The sequence below is a fragment of the Pinus tabuliformis genome, chromosome 2_2, assembly GCF_031772625.1.
Source record: "Pinus tabuliformis cultivar Carrire ecotype Pingquan chromosome 2_2, CPIR1, whole genome shotgun sequence".
Lineage (NCBI taxonomy): Eukaryota > Viridiplantae > Streptophyta > Pinopsida > Pinales > Pinaceae > Pinus > Pinus tabuliformis.
The window spans coordinates 525735538-525758479 of NC_142300.1; the positions used below are offsets into that span (position 1 = coordinate 525735538).

A 22942-nucleotide genomic window follows, 5' to 3' on the forward strand; every position below is an offset into this window, starting at 1 on the left:
TCATATTTATAGTCAGTGGAATATTTTGTGACAACTAGCAACCTTGTGTGCCCTCTTTAAAAATGACAATTCATTCTTAAATATGTAACATATGGAAAAACAAAATCTCCAAATACAAAAAAACATGTTCACATAAACAACAACTACTACATGAATAATGGATAACCTCTATATGACATTAACTATAACTCATTATCATCCACCCTTGCTTTCAAGAATGTCCATTCACATGTTGCTATTCTTCCACACACTACTATTACTTATCCATATTCAAAACACACATAACTAATAGTTTCAAGTGTAACTCAATATCATCCACCCTTGCTTTCAACAATGTCCATTCACATGTCACTATTCTTCTACACATTATTATTTACAAAATATCTATATTCAGTATACACATAACTAACAATTTCAATTGCAACTCATTATCATCCACCCTTGCTTTCAACAATGCCCATTCACATGTCCCTATTCTTCCACACTCTATGCTTTAGGGCGTTTCCTTTGCAACATATGCCAATGCTAGTTATTTTTATTTTTTTAATAAAATAAACCACATAAACCTATGGGAAAAATTATAATTTCATAATAATCACACAGAAGCGAAAAAAATCCGGAGCTCTACATTTTGTTGCTACCAACCCACTGACTTGCAGCCACAACCACAGTAAATATGACCGGGAGCTTGATTGCTACCAACCCACTGACTTGCAGCCACAACCACAGTAAATATGACCGGGAGCTTGATTTGTCGTCAACAATCGCGAACAGTGGACGATTGGATGGGTGTGGCCCGTGGGAAGTAGTTGAAAGAATTGCACATTTTCCACGCTAACGAATGATTAAACAAATCCAAAACCAGTAGTTGCCTAATCCATATACATGGCTTGGAGCAGTGGCCCTTACTGCAATCTCAACGAACCTCCATTGCTGTGAGGATTTCAGCTCATTTCTTTCTAAAAATGGCCGCTGCGACGCTCTCTGCAACTCTGGCGGCGTCTTCGATCCTAAATTCTCATTCCCAAATGAACACGGCTTCATCCTCTGTGCAAAAACCCAAGATATCCGTCTTCGCCAAACCCGAAAGCATTTGCTTCCGATATTCAGGCCCTAGGATCTGTAGGGTTTTGAATGCCAATAAATTAGTTCGGACGGAGGTGAAATCGAGAGCTGCGGGCGTAATTAGAGCGAATGCGGCACAAGTAGCCGAGGAAGCACGCCCTTCTGCTCAGAAGGAAATGGAAATCGTGGACGTGGATCTGGGCGATCGGAGTTATCCTATATACATTGGATCGGGTTTGCTAGACCGTCCGGATCTCCTCCAGAGGTATGTATTCCCGATTAGCGCTGGCGTTTATTCTCGTGCAGGGTTTACGTTGAACTGAGTTTCAACTTTCAGAAAATTAGGATTCAGATGGTTCCGCCAGATGAAATTTGTGGGAGTAGCATTTGCATAATACGTTATTTGATTTTGAAATTCATTGAGTCAAATATTCGTTGTAAGGATCTGAATGAGATGTTAAAATTGTTATTGGTGGAACTGTTTACACTCAAAGAGAAGCTTACCATTTGTCCAAAGAGGTTGAACACCAGAAGTCGCCTTCAAGTGCCGAACCACGAAACGCTTATTTTAAACATTTTTGTTTGTCGAAGCTGTTGCGACCAAGTTACCTTTAGGTCATAATCACTCAGGATTTCACCTGGCCTCAATTGCTTATTCATGTTCCAGGGTAATTTGAACACTGGTGGTTGGCTTGACAGTCTGCCTAATCACGATCCTATAGGAAATTAATTTGAGTAACAGTATGCTGAATGAGTCGAGATTGGAATGACTGGACTTTCCCTAAACATCATTATGGAATGCATCTTGCTGTGCTAATCGAAATTTCGATAATCTCAGGTCACATTCTGCAAAATTTAAATTCCGAATGACTATGTAAGTTGGCAAGTATTTCCTCCAAAATGAGTCACCAAAGTTTCCTCTTATTTGTACCGATAGAAGCAACGGAGTTGCACTTTACAGCCTGGATTGAAGAGATGAGTCACGCCAATAAACTAAAATGGAAAAAAATGATGTCTGACGTTTAATGTAAAGAAAGAAAGGGTCGACATAAAAGAGAAGAAGAAAAATCTACCGGAAATCCAGATCTGTTAAGCAGATAAAGAGTCACATATGTTTTTTTCTTCTTCCCATCCCTCTTGATGCTTAATGGATCTGCGGTTAAGAACTCAAGACAGATCTATGCTAGTTTTTAAGAAACAAAGTTAGCTGATCTTCAAAAGTGACTAAAGTTTCCATTAAATTCGTAGAAACATTTGAAAAATGTTAAGCAAAATATCTGCCGACATTGAAATCTACAAGAGTGCCGTTTCAATAGTAATTATGGCTTTTTAGTTTGTAGGAATTACACTGACCCCCTTTATGACTTAACCTTGAAGTTTTATTACTTCAGATTTTGCACAGAAGCTCATATTATTTAATGTTGATACACTGTTTGAAATGTCTGATATCTGAGATGAAAAAGGCTGAAGTTTCTCAAGTCCTAGGAGAAAAACACCATAGCGGATAAGATATAGATATGTTTGTAAATCTTGTTTTGTGACCAAAGCTCTTGTAAGTTATTGTTTTTCCCATGCGTCTCAAGAATTTATAAATTTTAGAGTTAAAACATGTATAACATATATCTCTAAATTGGCACCCAAACTAATGAAAATCAGTGGTTTATTGCATACTCCAGTAAAATTTGGACAAATATGTTTCTTACCCGTGGGAAATTGTTTATTTACGGAAAACTTGAAAAGGGAAGGGTTTTATAAAAATCTATTAGAATTTGCACATGCCTTTAAACTCGGTACTTACCTTTCTTATTCACTCTAATCGAAATACATTCTAATTTGATAATGAACTAGTACTTACATTTCTTATTCATTTTCAATATAATAACATTCTTATTTGACAACAAATCAGGCCTTTAATGACCAAAATTCTTATTTGTTCACAACCAAGCCTTGGTTCGCTAGTGAGGTTGATGAAGCATCAAGTTGTCCACCAAGGTTCCATTCTCGCTATGTTATATCCTGCTCAAATGATGTGTCTCAAAAAGGGATGAGGTTGGGTGCAAGTCCTAAATGTTTTTAGCAGAAAACCTGAGTTGAAGAAAGTTCATGTTATGCACTGCAACCCTAGGCCTTGGCATGTGTTTCTTGAAACAACTTCCCAAATTAATTTTTTTATATGTAATTGGATGCATATCTAAAATTTTAGGTATCTCATATATGATATATGAACTGATTTGATTGTTTTGGTCTATAAAGTGGAATTTGCATCCGTTTTGGAATCTATCTTTTGCAATATATATTTCAGTGGTAATTTTTCTACCTCTCTCTTTGGTGATTTCATCTTTACCAAAGAACTTAATTATTCTCCGTCATGGCTTCAACTCCAAAAGGATTCTCAATTATATCTATGTAAACCAGTCTAAACTAAATTGCAATATTCCTAGTGGCTAGGATCCCTTTTGCCGGCGCTTGCTTACTTGATAAGCACAAGAGTAGGAGGACATTCATAAAGAATGTCGAACCTTGCTTCCGCGAAAGGGAGCTAAACCAATGTATAATTCATCCGAAGTATAGGAAATCTCAGGAATACAACTACATCACGAGGCCAAACAACATAACCAAAAACCTGAAACAAAGTATGTGACAGAGCCCTTGGCACCTTGTAATGATCAACTATATATGAACATTAACCAAATAATCTACAAGAAAAGTTTCTCAACAATTTGAATCAAATTGCATCTCATGGATGTAGTCTAAAACAACATGATGTTTGTCTCCTTTATTAGATGGGCTAAGAGGGAGTCCCCCCAAAAAATAGTTCTCTAGTAGGTTGTGATAAGGTTCTCTAGAACTAGTGTTCCAGAACATGCCATCAAACCTTGCAATATGTGTCATTATTAGTGACGCCATAGTTATGTCAACTGTGAGCTTTCCTGTTGAAAAGTAGTGTAGGAATGGATTCCTTGATTTGTGCGTTAATTCAAGGAATCAATTTTCTGATCTTCTTAATCATGCACGAGTTCTAGTGATGTGGACGAGTTCAAGAAGTAGTTTGACTAGTGTGAATTTGTGGAGGATCGAGTTATTTGTCCTCTATTGTGAGTTAAATAAGGAACTGAAGGAACAAGTGGAGTCAGCTTTTCTAACCTTTAGGAGGATCCAGTTAACTAGTTGTGTTGACTTTTGTTAACTAGAAAAGCTCCAGTTCGACTTCCTAATGTAGAAACTCAATAATAATAGCCCAATCGAAGAGCTTATAAGCAGATCGAAGGCACACAATTGGATCATAATTTTTGTGTGAGCTTGTGAAGAAAGGTGCCAAGGAGTTGTCTTGTGTGAGTTGTTGTGGAGAGCAATTTCCTCTTGGAGTGTGCATAGAAATAGGTAAATTCCCTATTTAATAGGAGCTCGGGCTGCACTAGGAAATAGGAGGCTATTTCTTAAGGAATTGCTGAAGGAAATCCGAGCCTCTAGTGTGCATACAAGGAGGAAGAAGATCAGGGATCACAAAGGGGTTTCAGGCCTAGGACATGCAGGAGAATCATTGTATTTTCAGATTGAAACAAGCTTGTATTTGTATGAGATCTATTGCTCAGTTTTCCTCAATAAAATTTTGAAGCAAGTGAGGGTTTTCCTAGTTGGGTTCCCTAGAAAAATTGTGTTGTTTATTGTGTGAATTTGTGTCTTTTATTTCTGTTCTATTCCGCTGCTATTTGGTAGAGAAATTCTGAGTCTATGTGAAAAGAAAAATACTTTTCAGATTGTTCATATTAGCAGATCAGAATTTCGTGGATTTTCTACATTTCCTACTCCTTTGGTTTGATAGGACCAAATAAGATTTCCAAACAACTTTTAGATACAATGTAGCTATAAATATACTCACCATTCAAGTAAGCGAAGACTACAATTTTAAAATTTTTAGTACAACAAAGTTGAGTAGCAAAGAGCATTGAATTTATGCTCAAAAAAACCAATTACTTTATTTTTAAGCTCCAGAAACCATTATAGTTTGATTGTAAGACTATACGAAGTACACAACAAAAAGTAAGATAAAGTACCTTTGCTTTGCACCAGTCTTAAGTCTTACACCCAAAGGCCAAATGGTCTACTAATTTGCAAAATTTAAACCATAGTAAAAATGAATTGCATGAAGCCTAGGATCAAAATTCCATTTTATCTTTACACATGGTGTTCAAGATCTTAAGAGAGGTGTTGTGAAGACCTTGGAGCCGCTTCTATTGAAAATAGTAAGTAGTGAGCAATTGATTCATTTATTTGTGCCTTAATTCAAGGAGTAAAATTCGAGTTCCTTCTTGTGCATGCTCGAGTTTTTGAAATTTAGGAGTATCCCTAAAAATTAGGACGAGTTAGGATGCAGGTAATTGATGTGTTGAAATTGAAAGTCAAGTTCTTGATTTTCTAGTCTGAGTTGATTGGGGAAAAACACAAGTGATTGAGTTTCAAGTGGTTGACTTGAAATAGGACGAGTTGCATGAGCAGTTAACTCATGCTAACTCAATCAATGACAACAGTATCTTCCTTAATTAGAAGTTCACTAATTTTAGCCATCCAAATTGCTATAAAGAAGGAACGAAGGCACACCTTGTAATTATAATTTTGTGAGCTTGTGAGAGAAAGGAGCCAAGCATTCTTCTGCGAATTATTTTAGAGGAAAGCATTTCCTCTAGGAAGTGCACATAGAAATAGGGGCCTTTCCTATTTAATAGGGGTTACTAGTGCGCATAAAAATCGAAGGAAGGATTAGGGATCTTGCAGGGTTGTTTCAAGCCTAGTTCAAGGTGGACAGATCAATTTGTATTCTCTATTGAAGCAAGGTTATTTGTAAGAGGTCTATTGCTCATTTGTCTTCAATAAAATTCTCAAGCAAGCAAGGGTTTTCCTAGTTGGTTTCCCTAGAAAAAATGTTGTGTTCTCTTGTTTGAATTGTGCATTTATTTCTGTTCTATTCCGTTGCAAATTGAGTAGAGAAATTCTGTGTTTATATGAAAAGAAACTGTTTTTCACATTGTTCATATTAGCTGATCAGAGTTTTGTGGAATTTCTACATGGTATTAGAGTTGTGAACATGAATCGACCAATACACAACTTTCAAGTTTGAAAGATGACTTACACAGGAGTAGGATTGAGAGAGTGGGATAGACTTGATGACGTTGCAAATTTTGGTGTTTGGAAAGTTCGGATAATGTCCTTGTTGGACGAGTTTGGGTTGAAAGATTATGCAGAGAAATATGTAGCAAAACCTTCAGATATAGACAAGTTAAGGCTTTTCCAAGGTAGATAGCCAATACCAAGAGGATGATCTTGGATGGACTTCGGGATCATGTAGTCCCTCATGTTGCAGGTAAAAATACAACTAAGGAGATGTGGGATGCCTTAGTCCAACTCTACCAGAACCCTTCTGAGAACTGAAATATGGTCCTCAAAGAAACGCTAAGGAAAATCAAGAGGCAGAAGGGTGAGAATGTAATTGCCTGTCTTACCAGAATTTAGGAAGTCTGTGATGAGCTAGCAACTGTTGGAGAGAAGTCGGTGGACAAAGAGCTTGTGCATGTGGCTTTGTTAAAATTGGCAACTAGGGCCAAATTCCACCTTGGGATAGCTCTCTTGATGGAGATGATGATTGCATTAGATTCCTCTTTTTGAGAGGACCAAGATTGATATAAAGATCATCTCATTTGGACAAGCATAAGTATGATTTTGAATTTATGATCACTCATGTACAATTTGCTCAGGTTGGCCATATCATCATGTAGGCTCATGAAGCCCAATAGACATGACTCTTCACCCTCATCAACTTGTAGAAATACAAGTGTCCTCCCACCTAATTTGGCATCTTCATTTCTCACACATTCTCTCTCCTTCCCTCATTGGGTTGTACATCATTGGGCATTCTCTCTCTCCCATGTGTGGCACAAGGAGGACAAAATTATAGGACAAAATTGCAGGGCTGAAAACCATTGAAATTCCGCAGTTTGACCATCGTTGACTAGCGTTGACCGTGACCTTCCAGGCATCATTTGACTTCGATTTTTTGGGGTTATTTATGTCTCAGCATGCCACATCTTTTGGCATATAAATCGAGGCATTTTGAGCACTTTGACTACAAACCAAAATTGCAGGTTGACCGCAGATTTCATACAATAGTTTGACCAAGTTTGACCATTGACTTTGTCACTGTTTTGGGCCGACTTTGACCTCCTGATCACACCGAGTTTGATTGGGGAAGACCGAGCTATTTTGAGGACATTCTATTGCTACTTTGAACAACGTTGACTTTTTTGGTTAGGGTTGAAGTTTGATTGCAGAAATTCACAAGGTTGTTTTGACTTTGAATTGGGCAAGTCAATTTGACTTTTGTACTCTCTCTCTCTGCTGAACATTTGATATAATAATAAGAAGATTTGATCAAAGGGTTTTCCCCACATTGGGGTTTTTCCCTGGCATCTGCCAAATCTGGTGTCCTCTTGTCTTGGCTTGTCTTCTGCATTTTGTTTCATGTTCTATTTGCTTTTATTGCCAATGTGATTATTGTGACTGCAATTGGAAATTGTTATTGGGCTGCTAAGGAACATTGAAGTAAATTGTGCTAAGCATAGAACATACCATTGTTAACTAAAATTAACATGGTATCAGAGCCCAGGTGAAGACAAAGCCCAAGCAAGAGAGAGAAAAGCAATCACTAAGGAAAGCTGTTAGACAAGAATCTTGGTCTAGCTTCAATGGCTTCTACATCCTACTTCAAATCTGAGGATAAGATCAAGGACAAATCTGACTATCATGCATGGAAGATGACTTTGGGCTTGACATTGGAAGGGCATGATGCAATGAACTATGTAAAGGGAAGAGTGGTGGAGCCTCCTTCAAATGCACCTGCTGCTACAAAAACAAAGTACAAAAAAGGTGAGGTCAAAGCTATAAAAGAATTATCATAGACTCCCTTCAAAAGAATTTGGTTGCCTATATTTCTAATTTGGAAACATCTAAGGAGATGTATGACAAGCTGGTTGGGATGTTCAAAATGAACAATGCAAATCAAATCCTCTTTCTCAAGAACAAGTTGAAGGCCATCAAAATGGACAAAGGGGAGTCTATCCAATCCTACTTCATGAGGATCACACAAATCAAGAATGACCTTCTATCTATTGGAGAAGTTGTTGCTGACAGGGAGCTCACTCTCATTGCACTTGGAGGTCTTACAAGAGCATGGGACGTGTTTAACACCACCATCCTCAACAATGACAAGATTCCTGGTTTCGATGAATTATTGGCTAGAAGAAACAAGGATGATGGAGAGAGATAAGCCTTCAAATGGAAATGATCCTACTACTTTCTATGCTCATGCTAAGAGGAAGAACAATGTTGGTCCAAGGAAACAAGGTCAAGGATTTAAGCAGGGATTCAAAGAAGGAAGAAAAGGAAGATGCTACAATTGCAACAGGTTTGGCCACTATGCTAGAGAGTGTCCTCACAAGAAGGATACTCCAAGGGATGATGACAACAACAACCACAACAATTACAAAGGCAATGACAATCAAAGGAACAACAAGTTCAACAATAAAGGAAAGAGGAATGCTCCCGCTGCTCGATATGGAAATGGTCGACCTCCCAAAAGATCAAGAAATTCCAGGTATGAGGAAAGTAATGTTGTAGAAAAACAAAATGAATTTTATCTTATTTCCGCTTTATCTACTACCTCTCCTTTGGATACGTTGGATCATTGGTTGATTGATAGTGGAGCCTCAAGGCACTTCATTGGGTACAAAGAGGCCCTCTCAAATTTGATTGAAAAGAAGACTAATTTGGAGATCATACTTGGAGATAATGCCACCTATCCTGTAAAAGGCATAGGTATTGTCACTCTTCACTTGAATCAAGGTCAAACCATTCATCTACAAGAAGTATTGTATGTGCCTGATTTGAATAAGAACCTGGTATCTATTTCTGCGATGGAAGATAAAGGCTTAAAGGTAGCATTCATTGATGGAAAGGTACATATTTGGCAAAGAAACCCTAAAGATGCATTTACACTTGGATTTAGGGTTGATGGTCTTTATCAAGTTGGAGGAAGTCCTTTGGGAGCCATGTCTTGCGATACTTCTCTTCAATCTGAATTATGGCATTAGAGATTTGCCCACCTTCATTACAAAGCCTTACTCGGGGTAATGAAGATGGTCACATGTATGCTCAAATTCAACATGAATCATGAAGGAGTTTGTCAGGGTTGTGCAACTGGGAAACTTACAAGGGGACCATTCCCTTCAAGTGAAATTCAAACTTCTGATATTCTTCAACTGGTCCATTTTGACCTATTTGGTATGTTGCCTGTAACGTCATTGGAGGATACTTATATTATGCTATCTTTGTGGATGACTTCTCTCGCAAAACATGGATTTATTTATTGAAGAAGAAGGATGAAGCGTTCAAATGGTTCTGTTTTTTCAAAGCTTTGGTGGAGAATCAAATAGGGAAGAAGATCAAAATATTGAGGATCGACAATGGAACCGAATATGAATCAAATGAATGCAATGACTTTTGCAGAGAGGATGGCATTAAGAGGGAAATAACCATTGCATACACTCTTGAGAAAAATGAATTTGTTGAAAGGAAGAATCGAACGATCATGGAAGCCACCCGTGCCATGCTCCATGATCTAGGTCTACCAAAGTTCTTATGGGGAGAAGATGCCAATACTGTCGTGTATGTTCAAAATACGTGTCCACATCAAGCATTGGATTTCAAGACACCTGAAGAAGTTTTCATTGGTAAGAAACCTGATGTTTCTCATTTTAGAATATTTGGTTGTCCCGTGTATTTTCATGTGCCTAAAGAGAAGAGAAACAAGTTGGGAGCATGCGGGAAGAAAGGAATATTTGTGGGCTACAGTGAAAATTCAAAGGCATATAGAATCTATGTGCCTGGTCAACAAGATGTGGAAGTAAGCCATGAAGTTGCATTCGATGAAGACACTGCCCTAGGGAAAGCTAGAGATCTCCCCGTTCTAGGAAAGGAGAATGATAATGCTGTAGATAATCAAGTTGAATCTCCAGCAGATGAATCTATGCCTAATGGATCCCATTGATCCACCACTTGGGGATCCCTCTACCTCAAGAAAAAGATCTTTGTGGCTCAAGGATACTCTCAAAGATGCTGAAGGACATGTTGCTCCAAGAGGGACATTTCGTGAAAGTAAGAAGCCAAACAGGTATCAAGGGTACCTTGTTGCTATGAGTACTATTGTTCAATCTGAGCCATGTACATTCGAAGAAGCCGTAAAGCACCAAGTTTGGAAGGATGCGATGAATGAGGAATATGAATCAATCATGAAGAATGATGTTTGGGACATGGTTCCTAGGCCCAAGGACAAGTATGTGGTTACATCTAAATGGATTTACAAAATCAAACATGGAGCTGATGGGAGTGCTGAAAAATATAAAGCCAGGTTTATTGCTCGAGGCTTCTCTCAAAAGGAAGGAGTGGACTATGACGAGATATTTGCACCGGTTGCCCGATATACCACTATCCGATCGATTATTGCTCTTGTTACCTCTCAGGGATGGAGCCTACACCAAATGGATGTTAAGACTGCTTTCTTGCATGGATCGCTTAAGGAGGAAGTCTACTTGGAACAATCTCCAGGGTTCAAAGTACAAGATCGAAGGACACACGTGTGCAAGTTGAAGAAAGCCCTCTATGTGTTGAAGCAAGCCCCCATGGCTTGGTATGAGAGGATTGATAGCTATCTTATGAAGCTGGGATTTACAAGGAGCGAAGCTAATCCTAACCTATATTTCAAGGTTGAAAAGGACATGCCTCTCATTCTGGTCCTTTATGTAGATGATTTCTTTCTGATAGGTGCAGATGCTCTCATTTATCAATGCAAGAGGGAGTTGGCTTCTGAGTTCGAGATGAAGGACCTAGGTTTGATGCACTACTTCCTAGGATTGGAGGTCTGGCAAAAGTTAGGTGAGATTTTCCTTTCGCAGGGAAAATACATTGTGAAGCTGCTCGAGAGATATGGGATGGTGGATTGCAAGTCTGTGTCTACTCCGATGGAACTCAATTTCAAGAAGCTATGTGGAAGTGCTGCTAGGCTCGAATTGGAAAACCCTTCTTAATATAGACAACTTGTGGGGGCCCTGATGTTCTTGGTAAACTCTCGTTCTGACATATGCTTCTCCATGAATATGTTGAGTCAATCTATGGTTGAGCCTCATCACATACATTGAATTGCTGCTAAGAATCTCTTGAGATATCTTCGGGGCACAATCAATTATGGACTGAGATACATTGTCGGGAATTTGAGGTTGCATGGATATATAGATGCTGATTGCACTGGCAGTGTGGTGGACCGTAAGAGCACATCTGGATGTTGCTTCTCGTTAGGGTTCGCTTCAGTTTCTTGGATGAGCAGGAAGCAAAAATCAATTTCTCTAAGCACTGCGGAGGCCGAATACATGGCAGCTACTATGGCCTGTTGTGAAGCTGTTTGGTTGAGGAAGTTCTTCAGTGAGCTATTTGAGCACGTGCTGGATACCACCGTGATCTTTTGTGACAACGAGAGTGGGATTCGCCTTTCAGAGAATCCCGTGTTCCACGACCGCTCCAAGCATATTGATATCAGGTAACACTTTATCCGGGATATGGTACAACAGGGAGCAATAAGGCTCCAACACATCAAGACTAATGAGCAGATTGTAGATATCCTCATGAAACCCTCGGGGAAGGTCAAATTCTTAACCTTCCGAGAGAGACTTGGACTCGTGGAAACAACCTCCCACGAGGGTCCCCTTTGAGTTGGACATTGAGCTCTGGGAGCTCCTGGGGGCTTGGGGTACTTCTTGGAGCTTTGAGCGAACATAGGGTGAGTGGTTCAACTTCCCCTATTGGTGCGCTGTATATAGGGTGAGTGTTTCAGCTTCCCCTACGAGTGACATATGCATAAGATAAGTGGTTTCCCTTCTCCTGTGGCAAATGAGCAGGATGAGTGGTTCACCTTCTCTTGCTGATGCCCTAACATACATCCTACCCATGTAGTCTGAGACTCATGGGGAGTACCTCTCATCTGGCCAATGAGTTGGGAAAAGTGGATAGGGACCATAACACTACCGATGGACGCAACATGTACTGCCGTACTCCCTATGACTAAGATGCATGGTGTTCAACAACTTGATCTGGGATCAAGTCTGATTGAGGTTCTACCTCTGGACTGACTTTTGTTAGTGGAGAGTGGTAAGGTCTTGTGACACATTCTCGATTGATTCTTCTTCACTATTCATATTAGTGTTTAGCAGAGTAGAGATGAGATACAAAGATGGTTCATGACAAGAGGATGGCATGATGATCGACGATGATGGATGGATTGACAGATGGAATTCTCCCTAGTTGAGAGGGAGTGTTAAAATTGGCAACCAGGGCCAATTTCCACCTTGGGATAACTCTCTTGATGGAGATGATGATTGCATTAGATTCTTTTTTTCGAGAGTACCAAGATTGATATAAAGATCATCTCATTTGGACAAGCAGAAGTATGATTTTGAATTTATGCCCACTCATGTACAATTTGTTCAGGTCAGCCACATCATCATGTAGGCTCATGAAGCCCAATAGACATGACTCTTCACCCTCATCAACTTGTATAAATACAAGTGTCCTCCCACCTCATTTGGCATCTTCATCTCTCACACATTTTCTCTCCTTTCCTCATTGGTTCGTACATCATTGGGCATTCTCTCTCTCCCACGTGTGGCACAAGGAGGATGAAATTACAGGACAGAATTGCAGGGCCGGAAATGGCATCATTTGACCTCGATTTTTTGGGGTTATTTCTGTCTCAGCAGGCCGCATCTTTTGGCACAGAAATCGAGACATTCTGAGCACTTTGACTGCAGACCAAAATTGCAGGTTGACTGCAGATTTCAGACAGCAGTTTGACCATTGACTTTGTCACTGTTTTGGGCTGACTTTGACGTCCTGATCAGGCCGAGTTTGACTGGGGAAGACCAAGCTGTTTTGAGGACATTCTATTGCTGCTTTGACCAACATTGACTTTTCTGGTTAGGGCTGAAGTTTGACTGCAGAAATTTACAGGGCTGTTTTGACTTTGAATTGGGCAAGTCAATTTGACTTTTGTACTCTCTCTTTCTGCTGAACATTTGATATAATAATAAGAAGATTTGATCAAAGGGTTTTCCCCACATTGGGGTTTTTCCTTGGCATCTGCCAAATCTGGTGTCCTCTTGTCTTGGCTTGTCTTCTGCATTTTGTTTCATGTTCTATCTGCTTTTACTGTCAATGTGATTATTGTGATTGCTATTGGAAATTGGAAATTGTTATTGGGCTGCTAAGGAACATTGAAGTAAATTGTGCTAAGCATAGAACATACCATTGTTAACTAAAATTAACAGGCTCTGAATGGGTTCCTGAGATCTTGAATCCTGAGCTCTGAATTCATATCCGTAGGCTTTTGGCCTGTTGATTCAGTTTTGTATCACCTCTCTATATGCAGAAGTTTGTGGTTTTGCACTACACATTGAGCTGGCTGATTGTCCTGGCTAGGAAGTTTTTAGGCACTAGAGTTTACTCTTGTCCTCTTTTTGCTGGTTGCTTCAATCCATCTCTTCTTCTTCACTTTTAGGGATGAATCTTGCATCTTGGCTGGTATATTTGGCTTTGTGATTGTTGTTTTGTCTTTAAACAATCCTTGGTATGGTGCCCTTGTTTATGACAGGTGAAACATTCATTGAGTTTTTTATGATGTAACAAACTTTTGGTGTCACTACAAACTCAGCGCCTGTGATTTCTATTTTGTTGGGAAGATCCCAACTCATTTCCTTTTCAGCTCACATCCTGGGATGTATATCAGAAATGTATGATGGATTTTGTGGTCACATACTTTTAAGAAATTCTTACAGATTGGCTAGCTATTACACACATAAAATTTCTGAATGCTATTCTTAAAAAGGGAAATTCTACTCACAATGGTCTGGATTCTATACCTGCTGGACTGAAGGGAAATCTATTTCAGGTAGGTAATCTGCCTACATATAATCCATGTGCCATACTACTGTACTGAGCTTACTGCTGTGAGGTCATGGAGTTAATCTTTAAGGTATATGAAACCGTTACACATCCCTAATTCAAGTGTCCATCCTTTAGTTTCCCCTGTTATCACTAATATTTGAAGAAATCTTGATCCAGTGGAATTCCCTTTAGAAGAAAACAACAATTGCAGCTCTCCAAAGATTGTTAATAGTCCCTGTGACATCTGCAGGTAGATTATAGACTTTGATTCTCCTCTTCTAGTGGTTGAATGGTCTTCTGTCGTTTTCTTTGTTTTTTTTGCATATATCCTCAGCGAATTCATTATCTTCACAACCATCACCTTTGAAATTTTGTTTCCTGCCAGGAAGGATGGGCCTTGGTCCACTGCTCTCACTTAACTCACTATTGATTCCTTCCCATGAACCAGTTGGATAGGTAGCATCAGTGTTACTTGGGAGCGGGAGCGAAAACGGGTGTTGGAGCGACATTTTCAGAAGCTCCTGGTTTGGGAGCAAATCCCGGAGCGTTTTTTATATAATACATATATTTTTTTATATTTTGATACATATATGCCAACAAAAACATGTAGAATAATGAATTAGATATAAAAAACATAAAAGAACATAGATTGAACCATATAACAACAATCATCTAGAAGTTATACTTTTCATCAACCACATCCACAAGTTAATAACATAGTAACATACAACATATTGAGTCTCATGATTCATCAATCTTAAAGTTTCAAGCTTTCAAAATTCAATATATAACATTTATCATCATTGATCACCAAAGTTGTACTTGTAAGCTAAGTGTAACCATTACAACAAATAATATCTAACATGAAATGAAATGTTATAAAATGAAATGAAATGAAACAACTTTCAACTTTCATGAAGCATCATATTCATAATTCATTACTAATGAGTTATAATTGCCAACTTCAAACTTAAATTGTCATATATTGTTTAAAAAAATATCATAATAAATATGAAATAGTCAATAGTTATAAAAACTACTAGAAACTAGAAAAGAAAAGTAAATCTATTATCTATTTCTTATGCTTGGGCCTCTTGCCACCACGAGAAATGTCTAATTTTTTAGTCTTGTTGGAAAATTAGGATCTTTGTCATTAATATCACCCTCTAAGCATTAACATAAGATAGAAAAAGCATAGCATGTCAAGTCAAGATTTTGTTTGAGTGATGTGTACATTTTTAGGAGGGTCATGATAGAGGAGTTGGACAACCAATGTCACTAACATCAAGGTACATAGATGGATTGGTGCTTTTGATTAAATACGAGTTCCATACCCTAATACATGACAAAATTCAATGGAAACATTGCAATCCCCCAATCCTGAAATCCTGAAAAACTGATAAGTCTGCTGGATTTTGAATGAAATCTAAAATTCTACTTTCTCCATATGAAATCTAGTGAGGTCGGAACCACTCTCAAACATCCTGAGTCATTTCATGGTAATGTTAAAAATTTAAGTAAAATGATGAAAATGAAGATTAAGGAGAATGTCAATACTAGGGCCATAGGCTTGATCATTAAGCTGCCCCACTCAAAACTTATTTGTTTCTTTGAAAAAAATTGCATTTTGAACATTACTGCAATTTTTTTTTGCAAAAAAGGCTAAACGCCCCTGAAAAGACAGGGAGCGAAATCTTTTTTAGTGAGCGTGCTCCAGAAATCGCTCCCTTCTCGGGAGTGCGGATTGGGAGCGGGATCGGGGGGGGGGGGCGCGCTCCCCCGCAACACTGGGTAGCATATCAATTTTTCTCCTTCTTAAGTTTTTGATTTTAGTAACATGAATTGGCAAGTCAATCAGGGTTTGCTAAATCTACTAATTTTCTTGAAAATCTATATTGTTGTATTTTTCGTGGTGCCAAGTCTTCGCTGGGTTGATTCACGAATATTTGCCGAGTCCCAAATCAAGTTTAACTATTTTGGCTAAAACAAGTCTTGTCCTGAGTCAAGTCTGGTGACTTTGGTTTCAGTTCAAAGCTGAATAGCATTGATTAGAATTTTGAACATTACATATGTGTAGTTAGAACTTAGGACTATGCAGAGTACCTTATCAAATATATCGAGGTTGCCTTCTAAGTCTTTAATATTTATATAAAGTTCCTCCAATGAATTATATATCCAAGTAGCCTCTCCTGCATCTTTTATCCATTTTTTTACCAAGATTGGGTTTAAAACTGCAGAATGGCAATGAATGATGACCATATGACTTTATAAGCTTCCATTTTGGGATCTGTCCAATAAACCTCATTTATAGCTAGGTTTTTCTGCCTACATTCTGAATTTTAACGAAAATGTGCTTACTGTTACATGATAGAAGAAATAAATGTAGCAGAAAAACAATTAGCAATATTTTTATATTATCTATCAATCTTTCTAACCATGAAAATAAGAATCTCCAATTCTAAATTAATCGCAGAAGCCGGAGTTTGTGGTTGAGTTTTTGAGGAATCTTATGATTATTTTTTTATCTTTTATTTATGAGTATGCATTCAAGGTATTATATCTTAAAATAGTGTATTCTTTTTCTGATGAAGATGTGCTTGAATATCTGCAGCCATGTGAAAGGACGGAGGGTTCTTGTTGTAACAAACACAACTGTTGGGCCATTGTATCTTGACAGAGTTGTAGCAGCACTTACTCATGGCGGTTCAAACATTTCAGTGGAAAGTGTCATTTTACCAGATGGAGAGAAGTACAAGGAAATGGTATCCAGAAATTCCTACCACATTGACTTAGCTTGGTTACTTTATCCATGGATATTCATTTTTCTTAAGTATATGTGAAAATTTCAAATTGTTAATGCATTAGGAGTCAGGATCCTTGAAGCTTGTACCCAGAAACCATAGAGGGGTTTAAGTTTCATGTTCAGAATACAGAGCAAAGGCAGTGGATCCTTTGTCATTTTCCTTTGTCTATACTTCTGTTTTAGTAATTTGTTTGCTGTATTTTTGATATGGTTGACAAACTGTCAAATGGAATATCGATTATTCATGTTTTTTTGTCTTTTCTAGATTAATCGTTTTGTCAGATGATTATATTATTGTAGGGCTTTCTGAAATTATGAATTTTTGTGTCTTATTATCCCTGCAGAAATGTTTTCATTTCCTGTATCATGTATTTTTTACGAAGTGTCTCTTGCTTTTTCGGTGTTAACTATTGTTTCTGTAAAACAAACAGTCCCTGTTTCCTATATTATGTATTTTTTACATAGTGTCTCTTGCTTTTTCGGTGTTAACTATTGTTTCTGTAGTAAACAAACAGTCCCTATTTGTATATAAAGATATATTATAGATAAAATGTGTTGATAAAATATATATTGATAGATGAATGATTGATGTCACAAATGAAGGGCCCTGTTATAAATACTAGGCAGGGTGTCTTTTCATATGAAGAGTCATGTCTTGTGGATAAGACACACCTTTACACCTTTTCATATATATTATTTATTATTATTATGTTCGTTACATTGGCACCCTCTTAAAGAATGTTTTGTCCCCAAAGCATAATAAGTAGGATTCTCTCTGGTTGTACACGTTGCTTATCTATTTCATGGGTTTGAATTCGGCATATAGGGGTTAGTCTTTTTCCTTGTGGACTCCACCTCTACCATATTTTTTGTTTGTTTGTTTAACTTTTATTTATTTATTTATTTCTATTATATTTTAAGTCTTATTATTGTTCTATTTTTTTATTAATATATTTCTAATTTCCTTATTAACCGATGTCTTATATTTTTAACCTAAATTTTATTATACCACGAGTTGTATGGACGGTCGCATCTTTTGGCAACTTTAGAATTTTACTTTGCATGGACAATGTCGTACGGCAGGGAAACAGGGCTGCTGATGATGCAACTTCGACTTCCTATGTCTAGCTAAAGAACCTACGTACACCTTCAACTTCGAGATGGCTAATGTTTTTGACAGAATTAGTAGAGATGGCTTAATGGTCAATGTGCTGTTAAAACAGTACGGATTGGGCTGGGGGTTTTGTACAAGGCAGCGACATAGCTCTATAACAGAATATGCATCATCTTCATATTCATCTTCAGACTCAAATATATTGGTTTCTATTGTTCTCTGAAGGGGGTCACGTCCAAAAAAGTCTCTAATTTTAGTTGTCGTTTTGATCTCATCTTGGGTACCAGGTTTGACAGAGTTTATAACTTCATTTGTGTTAGGTGTTTGGCTGTCTTTCAGGTAATAGATTTTTTGGGTAAGCAAGTGCCTTTGTAGTCCAAACGCATTTTAAATCTGGAGCTCTGCTTGCAAAATGTGCAAATCTCTTTGAGTGCTCTTTTTTCAGTTGGGATCTTCTCAATTTCTTCTCATATTCATCCCCACCATCACGTTGTTTCTGTTCACGTCTCTTCTTTGCCAATCTGAGGGGAATGTTCTCTCCATCACTGTTTCTGGTTGCCATCAACTCATTTGCAAAAGATGCTGATGCATTGGGCTCAAGGAAATCCACGTGCTTGGAGATTTTATCAATTATTTCAGCATGGCAGAGTGCATATTGAATTTTTTCATCAAAAGATCCGATGATTAGTGTCTTTGCATTTTCTGAACCACTAAGAGCAATAGAATCTGAAGCTGGGTCAGTGGGCAATGTATTGTTAAGAATAGAATTAAAGCCTTCCTTGATTGGGGCTAGATATGCATCACTTTCAGAATACTAAATAGTTTTCAAAGCTGTTTAGTAAGGATGACCCCATACCAGACGCATTCATTTGCTTCCAACCGAATAGTTATTATTAGCCAAATATAAGTTTTCAGGAATCTGTTGGAAACAATCTTCCTCATTGCTGCTTGTATCCATTTTAAAAGACCACATAGGGACAACCTTTACTGGTTGTTGGACCTTGGTTGCCCTTTTTAGTTTTGGTTCCTCATAAATTTCTTCCTCACTGCTGCTCGTATCCATTTTAACAGACTTTACAAATGTCTTCTTTATAGATTCTGCATTTCCAATCTTTTGCATATCCTTTTCTTGGTTAGAACATTCTTCATTGCTAGTTTCTTTCATGTCAATGTCAACTTCTATTGTAGGTGCTGAATCTAGTGTTTCAAAATCCTCTAGTGATTTTGTAAGTAATACTTTTATTTCCTGTAACAGTTCTAATTGAGATTTATGAAAATCCCTTAATCCTTTGAAATGTGTCTATTATTTCAGGACTTTAGAATATAGAGGCAGCCTAAAGTGGCTCTGATACCAATGTAATAAAACAGTCCCTATTTGTATACGAAGATATAATGTATTGATAAAATATATTGGTAGAAGAATGATTGAATGGTTGATGTTAAAAATGAGAGGCCCCATAATAAATACTAGGCAGGGTGCCTTTTCATATGAAGAGTCGTGTCTTGTGGATAAGACACACCTTTACACCTTTTCGTATATATTATTTATTATTACTATGTTTGTTGCAGTTTCTTACCTTCAGAGCCTAATTTATATGGAAACGATGCTTATGTGAATCTTGACATTAAGTTTGTTGTATTACAAAAAATACACCTATGTGTAGACTTGTGCTATGTATGGGTTTAAACTAGATAAACTTGGCACTAAGAACGTCCAACAACTATTGTTCATGCTTTGTCAAACATAACTCACATTTGTGAGGAAGGTTTTCATAAAGCAAACCCTATACGTGGATCTGTTGCTTTTGTTATGAAAACCTGGACATCCTTGCCAAGTAAGATAGCAGGGGCTTGAGGTTGTTGTTCCGAAATCCAGAGTATTACATGGTATTGAGAGAGTGACTTGAAATTAATTAGAATGGCCATTAGTGTCAATTGAGAGTGGAATAATGAGGTCTGTAAAAATTAACAGTCGCAATTAAACTGAAGGGGGAGAGTTGACACCAAATCTTTGAGTTTTAAATGAAAATATTTCTTAATTTTCACTAATGACCAAATGAATGCCAAATAATTCTGGACTCTGCTATAAAGAAAAATCACATAGTAAAAGGATTACCCAACACAAATCTGACAGGAGTGGATTTATTGATGTTCACTAATGATGAAAGAATGGTCAATGGCTGTTGACAATGATCAATGTTGGGTTGAAACAACCAAGGGGTTGAGAGCTCGGTAAGCCCCCAAGGCTACCAAAGTCTAGATCACCAATTAACTACTTAGTGTTGAAATTTGGTACCGGAGGACAGGTGGTTCCCTAAGGCTTTGATCTTTGGCCTAGGGAAAAGTGTCCAAAAGAATTTAATTTTTCTCCTAAAGTAACTTTATAATTTTTATAAAGTTAAATCTAATTTAAAAGTGACTTTAAGTGATAAAGTTAATAAAGTCTAATTTTAAAGTGACTTTTATAAAGTCAATGAAAATTAGAAAGGAAAAGTGACTTTGGAAATAAATGACTAAGTGGGTCTTTATTAAAGTGGGGTGAATTAAAAAATAGAAAGTGAGATTTAAATGAGCATTTAATCTCAGCCATAGATCTCAATCTATTTCAGCCATTGGATTTAGGGATCACCCAAAAGTCACTTAGGGTTAGATTAAAGGAGGAAAAGGAGGAAAAGGTCATTCATTCTTTCATGAGCAGATTGGGAGAAGGAGAGCAAGAGAGCAAGAGAGATTTCTGAGCAGGGAGGAGAAGGAGACAGCAGCTTGGCACACATTCCAAGGCAGCAGTTGAGCAGATTTGTACAGCTGATTCAGCACACAGTGAAAGGCAGATTTTGGCACGATTTTTGAGGAGTGGTTTGCACAAAAATCGAGGAGCAGTTTGCTAGTTTTTCTGCACGCAAAACGAGGGCCATATAGCGCATTTATTGCAGGCCGTACAATGCATTTATTGCAGTCCGTACAACACATTTAATGCTGGCCGTACAACAACATTTAATGCTGAAAGTGGGCACGAAAGTCGAGGAGGTCGTACAACATTTATTGCTGTCCTGTTTGCTGTAATTTCCAAATTGCTGTGAGGCACGGGAAAAGAGATAAGTTGTAAATTTGCTTGTTGATTTTTTGCTGAATATTTCTCACTGTAAAAAGGCAATTTTCAGAAATAAAGAAGAGCTCTCGAACTGGTTTTCCCCAAGAGTTGTAGGGGGTTTTTCCAGGGTCACCTTGACCAAAAATCTCTGTGTTTAAATGTGTTTTAATGGCTGTTTGTAACTGCTGAATTTTATTTTTGCATTTTCCATCATTCTGTAAAATTTCCAGAATTTGTGTTTTCAGCGAAAATTTATTTTTCAGTGTTAAATGTATGGATATGGGAATGGGTATTTAACTATCTGGGAGAAATAAGGTGAAACTGAAAACCGGGGTGGGAAAACAGAAATTTCTACACTTAGGAGTCAGGACATATTTAGCATAAGAACTGCACCATACACATGACGAAGGAATTAACACAACTGGACTCAATACAAAAATAATTGGGTGAAATCCCTGCTAACATGCTTATAAGGAACTTTTAATACAACAAAAGGTTTTACCAATAATTGCATATGAGCCTTGAGGCCATTGTTTGGCTTTTGCTGTTGATTGGCATGCTTCACATGGCAGTTAACCATTGGAGTCTAGACATCTTATTACCCTCAAGTTGAACTTAATATTGTAACTTATAGTAAAAATCCTTTTGTTAGGTCAGAAGTGCAAGGATTGAATTAATATATAGTATCGAACAGAGGTAATCAACAGTAAAAAAGGGCATTCTCATTGGTAAAATATCTCCTGAACAGACTGTAAGGTGCATTTGCAAAATGCTTCAATTTGAATGCAGAAGTACTCACAATATAGAATCCAGTGATAAGTGCAGGAAAGTGACCACCTCTGATTTTATCTTGGCTATGAGAGACTTACTGATAGACAAGGCTATCGCATTAGAAGGGGAAAAGATGCTCCATCAAAAATGTTTGGAAAAGATGCAAGTCTGTAAAAAATAGAGATCAACTTAAATTTTTGGGATGGATGATGAGGTGGTCATTTATAACAATCCTTAGAAAGCAATTAGTATCTCAGATTCTCAGGTTTGACTAGATGATCGAGGATCATCACTGATTAAAAGAGCACCGAAACCAATCATTTCAGATGAAGACAAAGGCTATAGATGAAAGACAACACTGCAGTTATTTGATATATCATTCATGCATATCAATATGCACTAAAAGGAACTAAATTTAGAGTATGATTAGATGGCTGAAAATATGTTTATGGACTGTTGCTTCATGCCATTGAACACATCAGAATGTAGCCAAAATCATGTTACTTCCATTTTATCGCATCTCATTATGTTTTAAAGATGGTTGAAACATGATTTTGGGGAGAGTTAGAAGGAAATAGCCATGTGAAGCTAATGATTTGCATGTTTGGAATAGAAAATATTTTTGGTAAATGATTATAGCTGGGAAGCATGTCAAAACAACTCACAAGTGAGAAAAGAATGAGTTCTCATCCTTCCAAAAGAATGTTTTAATGACAAATTGTTTAGGATCATATCACTGAGAATGTTGAAAGTGACTTGATAACACCAAGCCCCTATTTTGATAACACCTTACTGAAGATCTAGCCATTGTTTGAAGACACGGCTAGTTGCTAAACATTTAGTGATTAAACTGTTAAAGAGAGCCTTGTTTGGATTGAAGGGGCTAGCCTTCAATCTACAAGCTTGGTTTGAAAAGGTTACCTTAGGACTTCCTCTTTCACAACCAAGAGGATATTTCTGAGTGATAACAATATGCAAACCTCTTTCAGAGTGAAAAGAGATTTGATTCAGTGTTGTTAAAAGCGCGATTTAATCGCGCGTTTTATGGGAAAAAAGCGGC

General features: G+C 37.6%; 1 protein-coding gene across 1 annotated transcript in view; it reads left to right on the plus strand.

Moving 5' to 3' along the window:
• Window positions 1-722: 722 nt before the first annotated feature.
• LOC149193664 (3-dehydroquinate synthase) overlaps window positions 723-22942 on the plus strand; it is a 71087-nt gene continuing 48867 nt past the window's right edge. Inside the window, exons 1-2 of the mRNA XM_089404869.1 lie at window positions 723-1330; window positions 16715-16865. Coding sequence (XP_089260995.1) covers window positions 966-1330; window positions 16715-16865 — 516 coding nt within the window. The 5' untranslated portion in view covers window positions 723-965. The remainder of the gene's footprint in view (window positions 1331-16714; window positions 16866-22942) is intronic.